At 26.3% G+C, this 14148-nt stretch overlaps 1 protein-coding gene across 1 annotated transcript in view; it reads right to left on the bottom strand.

The window, feature by feature from the left end:
- Top3beta (DNA topoisomerase 3-beta) overlaps nt 1-14148 on the bottom strand; it is a 34762-nt gene that overhangs the window by 19902 nt on the left and 712 nt on the right. Inside the window, exons 2-6 of the mRNA XM_043052662.3 lie at nt 11363-11440; nt 8909-9031; nt 3557-3724; nt 2712-2846; nt 2426-2538 (exon numbers count right to left, since the gene is read on the bottom strand). Coding sequence (XP_042908596.2) covers nt 2426-2538; nt 2712-2846; nt 3557-3724; nt 8909-9031; nt 11363-11440 — 617 coding nt within the window. The remainder of the gene's footprint in view (nt 1-2425; nt 2539-2711; nt 2847-3556; nt 3725-8908; nt 9032-11362; nt 11441-14148) is intronic.

The following is a 14148-nucleotide window of genomic DNA, read 5'->3' on the forward strand; positions in this document are numbered from 1 at the left end:
TCAAGGGACCGTAAAACACTTAATTCCAAAACATTGGTATTAAAACTGCATAGTATTGGTGCAGTTTAAATAATTACCAAACATATATCAATATAATATTTTACACCTATATTAGTCTATTTGGTACTTATTACATAACCCTACAATATTTGAGTTTATACATATTTGTCAATGGCAGCCAGCTAAAGCAGAATTTTGAAAAAATATTAGAACTTCATAAGGATTTTGGAGCATGACCATTACTTTGTCTAACCTTTAATTTCCTGTTAAAATATTTATAAGTAGTGGTGAAAAAAAGTTTTTATTTAATTCTAGTTCATTAAAATATTAATACACTATCTTAGCAACCACTAGAAAAAATATTTTCTGAAACAGAAACCAGTAGTAGAATTCTCATCAGAACCAATTCAGCAATTACCATAATACCAGTAGTACATATCACCATCAGGGATACATATGAATTAAGAGTCAACTATGAATGGCGATTTTTTAAGGTTTTCCTAAACTAATTTTCCATTAATCTTTTCTTCATGAGCTTGGCTTTTTAGCACATAGCTTATTTTATTTTATTTCAATTAATACACATTATCAATAGTAATTGAGCATTAGTGTCAATAATAATATGTAGATTTTTACGGTTATCCAAAAAAGCGATTAAATTTTTTAAAACTTATTTTTGCTTTTTAGTTCAGAAATTACTATTTTAATTTAAATTAATTCATATTACCAACATTAATTAAACATCATTGTCATCAATGATGGTATGACAATTTCTTACAATTCTTCTAGACAAATACCTTTATTCCACTTCTTTTGCTTTCCAGTACATAGCTTATTATTATTATATTACCTAAGTTTATCAAGCATGATTGGCATAATTAAGCCTCATTGGCGCCGATTTTTTATGTTTCTCCGAAATTAATTAGTAACACTTCCCTATTCATTTTGCTTTTGAATATAGAAAATTTTTTTTCTATTCCATTACAAATAAGCAATTTTTAATAATCAAAAAGTAATTAAAGTAAAGGTAATAGTAGGTTTCAAATAAGTAATTTTTTTATAAACAAGTTTAAAAGAAATTATTTAAATAAAATAAAAGCTCGTGGTATCAGACAAAGTATAAATTTGGTGATGCAGACGACGCATGCTACCACGTAATGTTCCTTGAATTTATCTGACATAGCGAATATAAAATAATTAAATATTTAAATACATGCAATAAACTTTTTTTGATCAAATAGAGCTATAAGCTCGCAATTATCACTGATGCTATCTTTAAAATATGTGAAAAATTTAATCGTTAAAATTAAAACAATAGCTAACGCTTAGCCAATCAGAAAATTCCATTTCGTTTTTCGCACATCTCGATCGAATGTTTAGTTGTAGAACGTTCTAATGTGGACAGTGACCTCCCTCGTTCTTTGAACTATCTGCATGCTAATTTTTATAGCTTTCGGTCGGATGTTTTAGAAATCTATAAAGGACACACACACAGATATTTCTTTTTATATACAGGGATGAGAGTAGTCAGAATGTAAAAAAGAGGAAATCCAAAAAAAAAAAAAAAAAAAAAAAAAAAAAAAAAAAAAGAAAGAAAGAAAAAAAAAGGAAAAAAAAAAATATATATATATATATATATATATATAAACAAAAATTTGACAGAAAAGTGCGATTTTTAAACTTGTAAACCATGTGAATATAAATCCCGATATGAGACTTTTAAATCACGTAAATATGAAACTCTACATCGAATTTATTTTCTGTGAGTGAAATCGGAGAAAATAGCTAAAATAAGTAAAAATGCGGAAGGGTTAGCAGCTAGGGCGTAGATTGAATTTTCTGTTTATCTTTGAAAATCGTAAATAAATATAATTATTTTACTTCAATGACTGAATTTTAAAAAAACGGGATATTTATTTAAAAGAAAACGAAACTTTTAGAGAATCGGAGTTTTTGATAAAAAGGCTGAAATTCGAGAGACAAAAAAAAATCTCATCCCTGTATAAAGGTCAACCAGTTTTATCCCAAGGAAATGATTTTTAGAGAAACTTCAGAGGGAGGAAAAGGGACCTCAACAATTTCCCTCCGCGGAAAATTAAATTCCTCATAAAACATTTTAACTTGGGCAAAAAAAATTTTTAGCGGAAATTAGCGGGAAAAATGGAAAAATCTGAAAAAAAGCGGAAATCCGCGAATCCGCGGAAGAATCTCATCCCTGTATATATATATAGATTATATATATAATTTATATTTTATAATATTTATTTTTATAATATTTATTTTTATAATAATATACAAATATATGTATATTACGTATTATATATAAGCTATTATATCTATATAATCTATTATATATAATCTAAAATTGTGAAAGAAAAATTTTGTCACTAGCAAGTAGTAAAAAATAAATATTGGTTTTACTAACATGGCTTCAGTCTTCTGCTTAATAATTCCATAAAACACATTTGCCACTTCATTGTCAAATATTCTTATTCGATCCCAGTCCAAAGATAAAACTTTATCATTGCTAGTTAACACCTGGAAAAGAAATAACATAAGTTAAGACATAATTAATGTGAAGTTAAGTTAAGTTAAAACATAATTAATGTGAAGTTAAGTTAAGTTAAGACAAGACATAAATTAAGACATAAATTATGTGAATCTTGAAGCAGCAAAAAATAAAACTACATAAATTACATTAAGATGGTTACCTTTACAGATAGCACATAAAATGTTTCAGGTTTGAAAGAAGCTATCCTATCATGACGCTCGACACAAAAACCTAAAGTCGGAGTTTGACAAGGTCCAAAAGAAATCAAGGCACTGTCAAGATTACCATACTTATTCTAAAACCAATAAAAATATAAGCTTAGATTATTTTTTTAAAAAAATCAATCTCAAATTGCAACAGATTTTATACCAAACAATATTGAAAATCTGACAACAAAAGACATAGTAGAAAACATTTTTAATGCATATAAATGTAAAGAATAAGATATAGTAAACTACTTACAACAAAATTTAGGAAACCAAATAAAATAAAAGCATTTAAAATATCATACCCAAGAATGCTCAGTCACATATTAAAATGAAATGGGAAAAAAAGAAACATTTCAAAACCAGAGGGAATGTGAATGAAAGGCTGGACAATGTAAAAAAGTATTTAAAGAACATTGGTATCAACAGTAAGTGCACATCAGCATCAAACAGATCAAGCTGGAGGAAACGTAATGAGAAGGCTCAGGCTCGACAGCACTGCTCTAAACAAAGATAATTATGCCAGTTTTCTAAAATTCTTCTTATCAAAGAATTTGAGATATTTTGGTTTAATTTATATCTATTTAATCTTTCATATTAAGATTTAAACCTCACAATGAAATTGAAAGTAAATTTATAGAAAAAATAACTTAATTTTTCAATATTCAACAGAAATAAAGCACTAGAAGATTTCCATAATTCTAAAATTTGATGCAATTTAATATATATCCTCATAGTTTTTTTTTAAATAGCTTATAACACAAGCCTGATTTTTAAAAGATTGAAAAACAAATATTACTTGGAAGAACTTAGTTTGAAATCTTGTGAAAGCACAACCAATGCGCAGGTCCAACTCCTGACGAGCATCCACAGAGAGAGACTGATTTTCATCAGGTTCGATTAGTTGCCGCATTGCAGCCTTAATATCTTTATCAGTAATTGCACTGAATTTAGCTCGATATATGACCTACACATAAAAAAAATAAGTTATAAAATTTTTTCTAACTTTTTTATAAGGCAAAACAGTTAAAATAAATGGTCAAAATATTATAGAACTTTTTAAGTAAATTGATAAATTAATACTAATTATGATAATGACTACAAAAACCTTGTTTTACAACTAAGTTTCATAAATAATCTTTTTTTCAACACAAAAACTGTATGCTTACACTAAATAAAAATATACTAGTGTTCCTCTAAAGCAGCCATGAATTCATTAGCAAATAAAATATTAAGATTCAATGCATGTAAAAAAATATTTAGTCTCTATATTGAAAACACATACTAGAAAAAAAATAAGGAGTAATTTGAAATGTGTACCCAAAAAATAAATAAATAAAAGGCTGTAAAAAAGAAGAAAAAATAATACTGCTGTATTATTTTTCTTGTATCAATGGTTGTATTCAGTGGTCTCTTGAAATTTTATAACCTGTTTCCTTTGTAGAATATTTAACTAAGTTCTGCAGCAAACATTTAAGAGAGTAAAATGTTCTGTTGATTATGAATCTTTGAGAGAAGTTAAGCAATTAATAAACTTTGTTAACATGCATAGATGAATATACAGTGAAAGCTCTCGGGAGCAACCACTCTCTGTTCCACTTTAAAATGGGCGTTAATGGAGGATGGTCGTCCTTACGGGCTACCCCCTTTGACTTCAAAATGTTATCAAAGATACGTGAATTTTCGCAAACAATTTTAATTTTAGTCAGTGTAGTTTTCTTGGTGCGGAAAAGCCACTTGTGTTAGCATTATGAAAATTAGATCGATGAATAAGCTTTAACGTCAATAAAAATTATCCCTACTAATACAATTATGTGTAAAAACAAATTTACCAATCATAAAAGATAGAACTATTTCAAATTAATAAAGAGTTATGTTTTTTGCTTAAGTTTGCATTTAATTTTATATCATAAAAATTAGTTAGCTTTAAAGCTTGCTTGTTTAAGCACGCTTAATTTTTTCTAATTTAACTTTCAACTCTAAAAAAAAAATCAATGATCATCGTCTTTAGTGCACTCTGACTGCAACATGAGCCTTTCAGAGATTGTCAAAAGCTCTCTAAATAAGAGCCTCACACAAATATTTTAAATACATTTTACACTACTTATTTGTTTTGTTAAGATATTTTGTTTTGATATTTTTTCGTATTTTTTCAATTAACCTTTTCAGCATTTGGTGCAAATGGTTGCCTGGTCGCTAAGAGAGGCTTTGATGATCTCTTCTAAAGGTTTTCTTCAACGCAAAGTCTATGGAAAAAAAATTCCATGCCTCTCAAAAGTGGTCGTAAATAGAGGAGGTTGTTACATAGAGGTGGTCTTTCCTAGAGGTTTCACTGTATAAACAAAAATTTCGTTTAAAAAAACTGGATATAAATAGCACAAATTGATGTATCAAAATAATTAACTGTGATCATAATATTGCCTTATATGTTTAATTGGGTTTAGTGACAGCTTCATAGTTGCAAGTATTTTAAATTTATAGATATCTGTACCATAATAATAAAATACAGCAACTGAACACAAAAACAATTTTTTGTTCTATAACGAAACTATGTTTTTCAATGAGGCAAACTGTGTCTAATCAGTATTCTCAGTTCTTCTAAAAATCTTAGCTATTTAGCTAATCTGCAGAATAAAACATTAGCCAAATGAAAATAATGTTAACAAAATAAATTCACCCTCTTTCTTATCAACGTGTATGCAATTATCAGCTATGGAAACTACAAAAACAATTAGAAATTTGAAATTTCAGAATGACAAACAAGAAAGAAAAAGAAATGAAACTTCTACAAAACACAAATGTTTGACTCTAGTTAAGTCTACTTTGAAGAATAGTACAATAAGAAAAAATATATTTCTGAATATTCAAAATATATTATGAAATTGTACAATACCTAGCAGGAACATTCATACAAACAGATATAATATTTACAATTTTTTATATATGCATTCAATATCTAAATTTAATTTTTTTAAATTCATAACACTGAACCCACTTTAGCAGTCTAGAGAATGTACATTTTGACTGCAACAAAGTGCATCATGTCATATATTTTTAGATATCTTAGCTGTAAATAATTTTTTTTTGAAGAAAATCAAGACTATCTTCTAAGTTTTTTCAAAAAAAGAAAGAAAAATCCTTTTTTAACTTTCCCTATTTGATGAAATGATGACATTCATTTTGCTGCCAAATGAGGCATTTTGTCTCCTTTTGGCACAAGGGAGTGAGAGCTCTGTGTCAAATGATTGAGCTTATAATTTTCTTCCTTTCCACGGCTACTTTTTTTTTTCTGGATTTACAAGTACAATTTTAATATGTACTTAGAATATATATATATTTTTTTATAAAAAATAAATAAAAATTGTTTTTCTTTCAAAAGAAAAATATTTTTTTATTTCAAACTAGTATAACTTAAAAGATATCATAAAAGCAGTTAATAGGAGCCTTGAATGTAGTCTTGGGTCTTGCCGACTTGAAGTCTTACAAAATTGTTCGAACACATTAGTGTGTGTGTGTATGAATGTATATATATATATATATATATATATATATATATATATATATATATATATATATATATATATATATATATATATATATATATATATATTTGTATATATATTTGTGTATATATATATATATATATATATATATTGTATATATATATATATATATATATATATATATATATATATATACACTACCGGTCAAAAGTTTGCGAAAATTTTGAAATCTACAAAAAAAAGTTCTAAATTCAAATGTTCATAGAACTGCGAAAAATCATTCAAATTGCATGAAAATTTGATATGTTCTAAGGTGAACCCTCTACAGTTAGTTACATATGATCAAATTACAATACTTTGTTTTTTGCGAACTGAATCCAGCTTTTCATCATGAGTTGCTTCTATGGTGAAAAAAGTTGTTAAGTTTGAACACTTGCCAAACTTGCAAAAAAAAATTTTGTACTTTCTGTTAATAGAAAATAGTTATTTGAACAGTTTTATGTAAGCCCTCAAAATTTCAAATTGATTTGATTTTTTTTGACGAAGTTATAGAATTTTGAAAAACATGTGTACTTTTCTCGATTTTTAAGCATTCCACATTTGCGGTCCTTTGGTCTATACATCTTCGACCAAAGAACTTTTTAATTTTAATGTTTTCTATATTTTCAAATAATTAATATTGATTATAAAACAGATATTCTTATTTATTATTGTAATTATTGTTACTACAAAGAATTTATTATGAATATAATTAAAACAATATCTCATAGATGTCACATTTCATCGAAAATTTGTTTGTTCTTGCAAACGATGCTCTGATATTTGAATCAAAGTCAGTTATGGGACATTTTACAACAGGAATGGAACTCTATATCACTTGGAAGTGATTAATGGTTTATTAGAACGAATGCTATGCATATGTAAGGCTATAATAAAAGCAAAAGGTGGATGGTTCGAGGAATCTAAGATTTAAATGTTAATTTATTTAATTACAAAATACGAATAAGAATATGTTAAATATTTGACCTGTTGTAAATAAAATAGTTTAATAAAAATGCAAATTTTTTATACTATTGTTATTATTTTTTTAGAATCATTTATGTAATTATTGTTATAACTTTTTATTTTAATTTAATATAAAGTAAAAATATCACAACAAAACTAAAACATGTAAGCAATAAATATAAACAATAATAATTACAATAATGAATAAGAGTATTTGTTTTATGATAAATATTAATTATTTGAAAATATAGAAAACATAAAAATTAAAAAGTTCTTTGATAGAAGATGTATAGACCAGAAGACTGCATATGTGGAATGCTCAAAAATCGAGAGAAGTACACATGTTTTTCAAAATTCTATAACTTCGTCAAAAAAATCGAATCGATTTGAAATTTTGAGGGCTTGCATAGAACTGTTCATATAACTATTTTCTATTAACAGAAAGTACAAAAAATATTTTTTGCAAGTTTGGCAAGTGTTCAAACTTAACAACTTTTTTCACCATAAAAACAATCCGTGATGAAAAGCTGGATTCAGTTCGCAAAAAACAAAGTATTGCAATTTGATCGTATGTAACTAACAGTAGAGGGTTCACTTTAGAACATATCAAATTTTCATGCCATTTGAATGATTTTTCGCAGTTCTATGAACATTTGAATTTAGACCTTTTCTTTGCAGATTTCAAAATTTTCGCAAACTTTTGACCGGTAGTGTATATATATATATATATATATATATATATATATATATATATATATATATATATATATATATATATATATATATATATCAGTGTTTTCATTATAGAAAAAAAATGGGTGAGAATTTCTCACCCTATCTCAAAAACAGGGTGAGATTTCAAAAAGTTAAGTGAGATTTCTAAAAACTAAGAAAACACAAAAACTCGTGGAAAAAAAATCATTTCTTTAATTATAATACATTTTTAATGTCTTCTATTTTTTAAAGCATTGAATATTTTTGGTGCATCATCATAGAAGATTTTGCCTTTACAAGGTATTTGTCCACCTTACATAAGTGGATAAAACATTTGAGCGGTTTACATGAAGAAACCTTACCTACGGTAAACACGTGGTTGCAGAGAAATGTGTTCTGAAAGTGGTTCCGTGGTTGTGTTCTGTTGTTCGAAACGGTTCTGAACAATACTGGTAAATAGGGAAGCTAGATAATGGGGCAGATGTTGAAAATAATGAAAGATCCAGGAAGAAAAGTGAAACGGATTTTATTCTAAATGGCGTAATTCGAAGCTTTTTCCAAAATGCGAGAAATTCGCAAATTTTGAAATTGATTTATAGAATGCGCGAATTTCTCGCGGTAATCATTTTTTAATGCGAGAAAAGAAAAAAATATGCGAGATTCTCGCGTTCTCGCGCTGTAGTGAAAACACTGTATATATTATATTACCAAACTCTGTCAAGCAATTTATTTTAGTAATTTATTTCAGCAATTTATATTATTTAAAATATCATAGTTTTATATTTAAAAAATTTTTTTAATTATTTAAGGATTTATTTGGTGACTCGAGAAATTTAGAGTTTATTATATTCAAAGAATACTTTTTAATAATTGACAAAAATAAACAAAAAACAAAAATTATAATGAAATTAATATGTGGAATAAATAACCTGCTCAAATCTATTTCCAGGTGGTCGCATGACACTTTTCACACTGTTAATAACTTCAAAACAAATATTTTCACCTTCTTTGTCACAATCAAGCCAAAGTACCAAATAGTCACAGTTCCGGGCCTATAATATAGATTCTTGCATTTACAAAGAAATACTGAGTTTTATTATTTTTGCATAATTCACAAAAACACACAAAGGAGAATACTTTCCCACAAGTTTTGATTAAATACATTCTTACATTTCTTACAATCATACGATTTAACAGGGTTTAGAAACAAAATACCCTGACCGATCCAAGAAAATTTTAACAAATTTCTAGATTAAATTTTTGCTACAAAGGGAAATATTTTATCAAAAATAAAATCTTTTTTTAATTTAATAAGCTATAAAACTCAACTACTGCATATTGTTAAGGAAATAAGAATTTTTTCTTAACAAATTTCAAAATTATTTTCAAAATTCCTCAAAAGATAAGGGAACTAACTGGAACTATTATACTGGAACTATTATACTATTATTTCTACAGGTATGCAGAATGTTCTATTTTTGTCTTTAGACTAAATTAGGTATTAGTTGAAAATTGTGGTTATTTTGAAATCATTGTTTTATAGTTTCCTTTAGTTAACAGTGCTATCTGTTTCTGAATTGAGTAACTAATTTTGAATAAAAGTGAAGAGAAATTCTCAGGTTTTCAGGAAGATGCAGCAAGCATTATATTATTTGATACTGTTTATTTTTAAAATTGCCAACCACTTTTGAATAATTTTGTAGATTTTGTGACAGAAGTGATCGGGGGTCCAACTCATTTTTAAAATTTTTTTTATCAGTTTTCGTATCAAGAAAATCTAGGTTTTGTATCAGAAAAAAAGCAGTTTACATTAAGTAAGAAGCAAGTTTTCTAGCTAAAAAAACCACACAAATGGTACATACAAATGCCATTTTTAATAAAGGATCTTATTTGTTCATTAAATAAATAGTTTTAATAGAATAAAGAAATAAAAGCACAAAAATTACTTAATTCCTTCCTTTTCCAGAAAAAAAAAATATTTTTTCTGCTCTTAAAAATACAGTTTCTTTCTTTTGTTTCGTAACTTTGAACAGTAAATGATTAACTATTTGTTTAATGTATCAAATAACAATTATTGCTATTTTAGAAGTTATTGCTACAGATTGTAAAATCTTGATGATTAATCATCACACATTTAAATAATTATTTGACACAGTCAATTAGCAATGATAATCTGTAAGTTTATGTGGTTTTGTGGTAGTTATTTCTATGAATTTTAAGATAGTTTTTAAAAATCACAATGTTTTAATATAACATTAAAACATACCACAAATTTCAAATAATACATTTGAGTGATCACTTTCCAAAGCACTGATCCATGTGATTTTATCATTTGCTATGCAGAAAGTTAATGAGATGATTTTTAACATTGTGATGTTTCAATCGAACATCATAACGAGCAGCAAACTTTAACTCTCATTTTGGCACACTAGATTCCCAATGATTCACTGTAAATCCACATGGTTGAGTAAATTGCTTTTTCGGTACTTAATTTCTAGATGATTTTCAAAATATCAGTGTTTTAATATGACATCATAATGTACCGCAAAACCCTGCATTAGAAAATTTTTTGATGAGCCCGATTAGTGGCTATTCAATCGTGAACCCACATAGTTTCGTTAATCGCTTTCTTAGCAGTTATAACAGTGGAATTTCACATAGTTTTTAAAACCGTTTTTAACTGCTACTTTGTTTTCCGTAGTAAATTAAAAACTGCACATTTGAAAAATCACTTTACAACATACTCTAAAGACTATTACATCTAAAATTTGCAAATTTTTCCAAATGAAAGATAATTGCTCATTTGAGTGCATTTTTTTAAATTAGAAATAAAAATTAGGTAGAGCAATTTGAAATGAAATATACTTTAAGCAGTTTGAGTGTCTGTCTCAGAGGATGCGTTTTAAGTTTTTTTTTTTCTTTTTGCATTCCCTCAAATGAATTGTTGTTGTATGTGATGCTCAATGGTGCACTCATTGATGCTAACACCAGTAGAACAATTAAATGATAAATTTGCTTTCATAAAACAGTTTTCAAGCTGAAATTTTATAAAAAAAAACTTTTTTTTAAAAAAAAAGTTATGTGTAACAATCAACTAAATCAATAATATACACAGTATTCAATTTTTAAGTACTCATTCATTTAAAAAAATTGTAAAGTCATACTGTTTACAAATAAAGTATATTTTCTAAGAGAAAGATTTTTTGCAATATCAAGTGAACATAAATTTAGTTTTAAAACATGTAAAATAGTATAAAAATAAATATATGTTTATGGAATTAAAATGTTTACTGAAATAAAACTTCTTCAAAACAAAATACCTTGTAAAAACATATCGGTAAGCTGGAAAATGCACAAATACTTAAATGAATAAAATATTTTACCTCAGATTGTAAAAACTTTGGAATCTGTAATTTGGCATTTGCTTCTTTTTTCTCAGTGGGAGCAGAAAACAATTCAGCCTGAAATAATGAAAGTAAATTTGGTTAATATGTAAAAGAACATAAATTCATGAACTCCTTTGTTTCTGTTTATTGATAAATTATGTAAACACAAATGAAGAATGGGTTTTGAACGATGTTTTAGTCAGTAAATAAAACTTTCAAATTATTCTTTAGAAAAACAATTATGATTGTAAGTTAGTTAATAGTTCTCTATTTTCATTATATATATATATATATATATATATATATATATATATATATATATAAAATAATTTTTAATAAATAAGGTAAAAATGCAATTTTCTAAATCCTTCACTTTTTATCCATTACAATGCAACTTTTGTTTAGAACATACATCATTAAATACATCTGTTAAACACAATAACAAATATTAATTAAAAATGATAATAAACACCATTTACTAGATTTCTTCCTTTTTATTTATACGGAGCATAACTCATGTTAAAATATAATCATTAAATAGGAAAATTAAACTTAATTGATAATAAATAATAATGAAATATTAATTAAACTCATGTGGAATAAAAAGTACGGTTGAAACCAATAAATGAAAATATTTAGTCAAATTTTAACCATATCCAAATAAATAATTTATAGTAACAGCTTAACTCACTCATATATTACACATTTTTGCAAAACTTGCGAATGTGTCAGATCGCATAAAATTTTGGCAGCTCTGGTGAAATTTTTGAGGGAAAAAAATGCTACAAAATTTTTTGTTGCTAAAAATTCAAATAGGGGGGAAAAAATTGCTTTAACAATTTTTTCAAGCTAATTCAAGAACTGTGCAAAATCAAATGAATTTGTTTTGCTTTGTTAAAGAAAAAAGTACTATCGAAAAGTATTAAAAATACATTAACTTTAATTTCTAAAAATATTTTGGAAAGTTATTATTTAAAAAAAAAAAAAAAATTTAAAAAAACACCCCTATAATTTTGGGACAAAAATTTCGAACCAAAAAATCTGGGAAATACTAGGCTCAGAGAATTTTCTGTATCCCAGTATGTATATGCTCTTGTGAATTATGTTGTAAGAAATTGTCATAAGTAGTAACTAACAAAAGCATAACTAACAAAATATAAAGAAGTAAACATGTTTTATTTTAAAACTAACAGTTTAACAACAATTGTAATTCATTCTGTTAATTATAACATTTCATAAGATACATAGAAAATTTGCTAAATAAAATTTTTAAATTTAAAAACATTCCAATTTATTTTAAGTGGTAATAATAAGAAATATATGACCATTACCTATATATCAAACAACAACATGTTAAAAGAAATGATTACAAATACCAATTTGTTTTTCTTTTAAAGTTGACTATTAAAATGACAAAATGCAAGTGGTCAGTTTACACAGAAAAGGGTTAGTAATTTCAGTAACAGCTAATGGATATTATTCTCCCATACAGGAGAAGTAAATATATATAGACTTCAAATCAATATTAGCAATACATTTACTTACTTTACAAATACAGTACAGAACCCGTTATCCAGAAATCAGAAAACCAAAAAACCGGAACGAAATTTGATAAATTTTCTCGCCCTTTTTTTAAAAAAAATTTTTTTTCCTCGTAAGATTTTACGATTTTTCTTTCTTTTTTTAAAGAAAGCCATTTACCTTACCATCATTATGGAAATACTCATTAGTGTATTACTTCATCGTATTTTCTTATTTTTAAGATTACTTCAAAAAAAATTTTTTTTTTTAGTTGGTTTAACAATAAAAAAAACGGCTTTTTGTAGCGATTCAGAAAACCGGAAAAATCAGTTATCCAGAATAGCGATGGTCCCGACCATTCCGGATAATCGGTTCCCTACTGTAATAGGGTATTTAGAAAAATTGGATCAAACGATTGGTTGCAGCAAATACCCTAAATAATTCGAAATTGTATTATTTACAAAAGTATTAAACTTAAACATGTCAAGAAGAAAAGATATTGATGCAGTTTTAAATGTATTTGCTTATGGGTTGCACAATTTCAATCATCTTATCCTTTTTTCTAAATAGGTCCCAAGATACTTACAGATTTACTTATCCATTTCAGGGGGAATAAGCAATAAAATCTCTAAACTGTTATTGATGCAGGTATAGGGAATATTTTCATATCAGCGCCAGCTTAAGTCAATATAATCATCAAGGGTAAGATATAATCATCATTGCACCAAATGGAGTTATTTCAAACTTTCAAAAATTTAAAAAAAAAAAAAAATGTGTAGAGAATTGCAAGGGGTAACTACAAATCATTTGGAATTGGTTTCCTTCTCTGATTTTGCTTTTTTTTTTTTTTTTTGCAGGCCTAGAAGCTGTCAAAATCCAAAACTTGACAATTATATTGGTATAAGTACTGATACGAAAATCTTCCCCAAGTAATGAAATCAAATGTTATTTTTTCTTATGGATTATGTAGGGAATATGTTTTAAACAATGTCAATTGTCATCTATCAAAAGGTACCACCATATAGAATCAAGTTAACTTGTCTTATGTACTAGTGAATGGGAATTGAATAGTTGTAGTGGTAGCTATGCTACAATTATATGTTAAAGTCAACTCACTAGCTATACATCATTATAATTACAATTAAAATAAGTTAAGTGAAGTCTGTGTCTCTTAAAATATTACCGTATTTTTTTGGAAATTTTCCTAGCCCCTATATATTATTTTTATTGAGCTGATAATAATAGGTGCTTTTTAATAGGTA

Source organism: Parasteatoda tepidariorum, chromosome 10, assembly GCF_982258835.1.
Source record: "Parasteatoda tepidariorum strain Cologne lab strain chromosome 10, Ptep-v5.0, whole genome shotgun sequence".
Classification (NCBI taxonomy): Eukaryota; Metazoa; Arthropoda; class Arachnida; order Araneae; family Theridiidae; genus Parasteatoda; species Parasteatoda tepidariorum.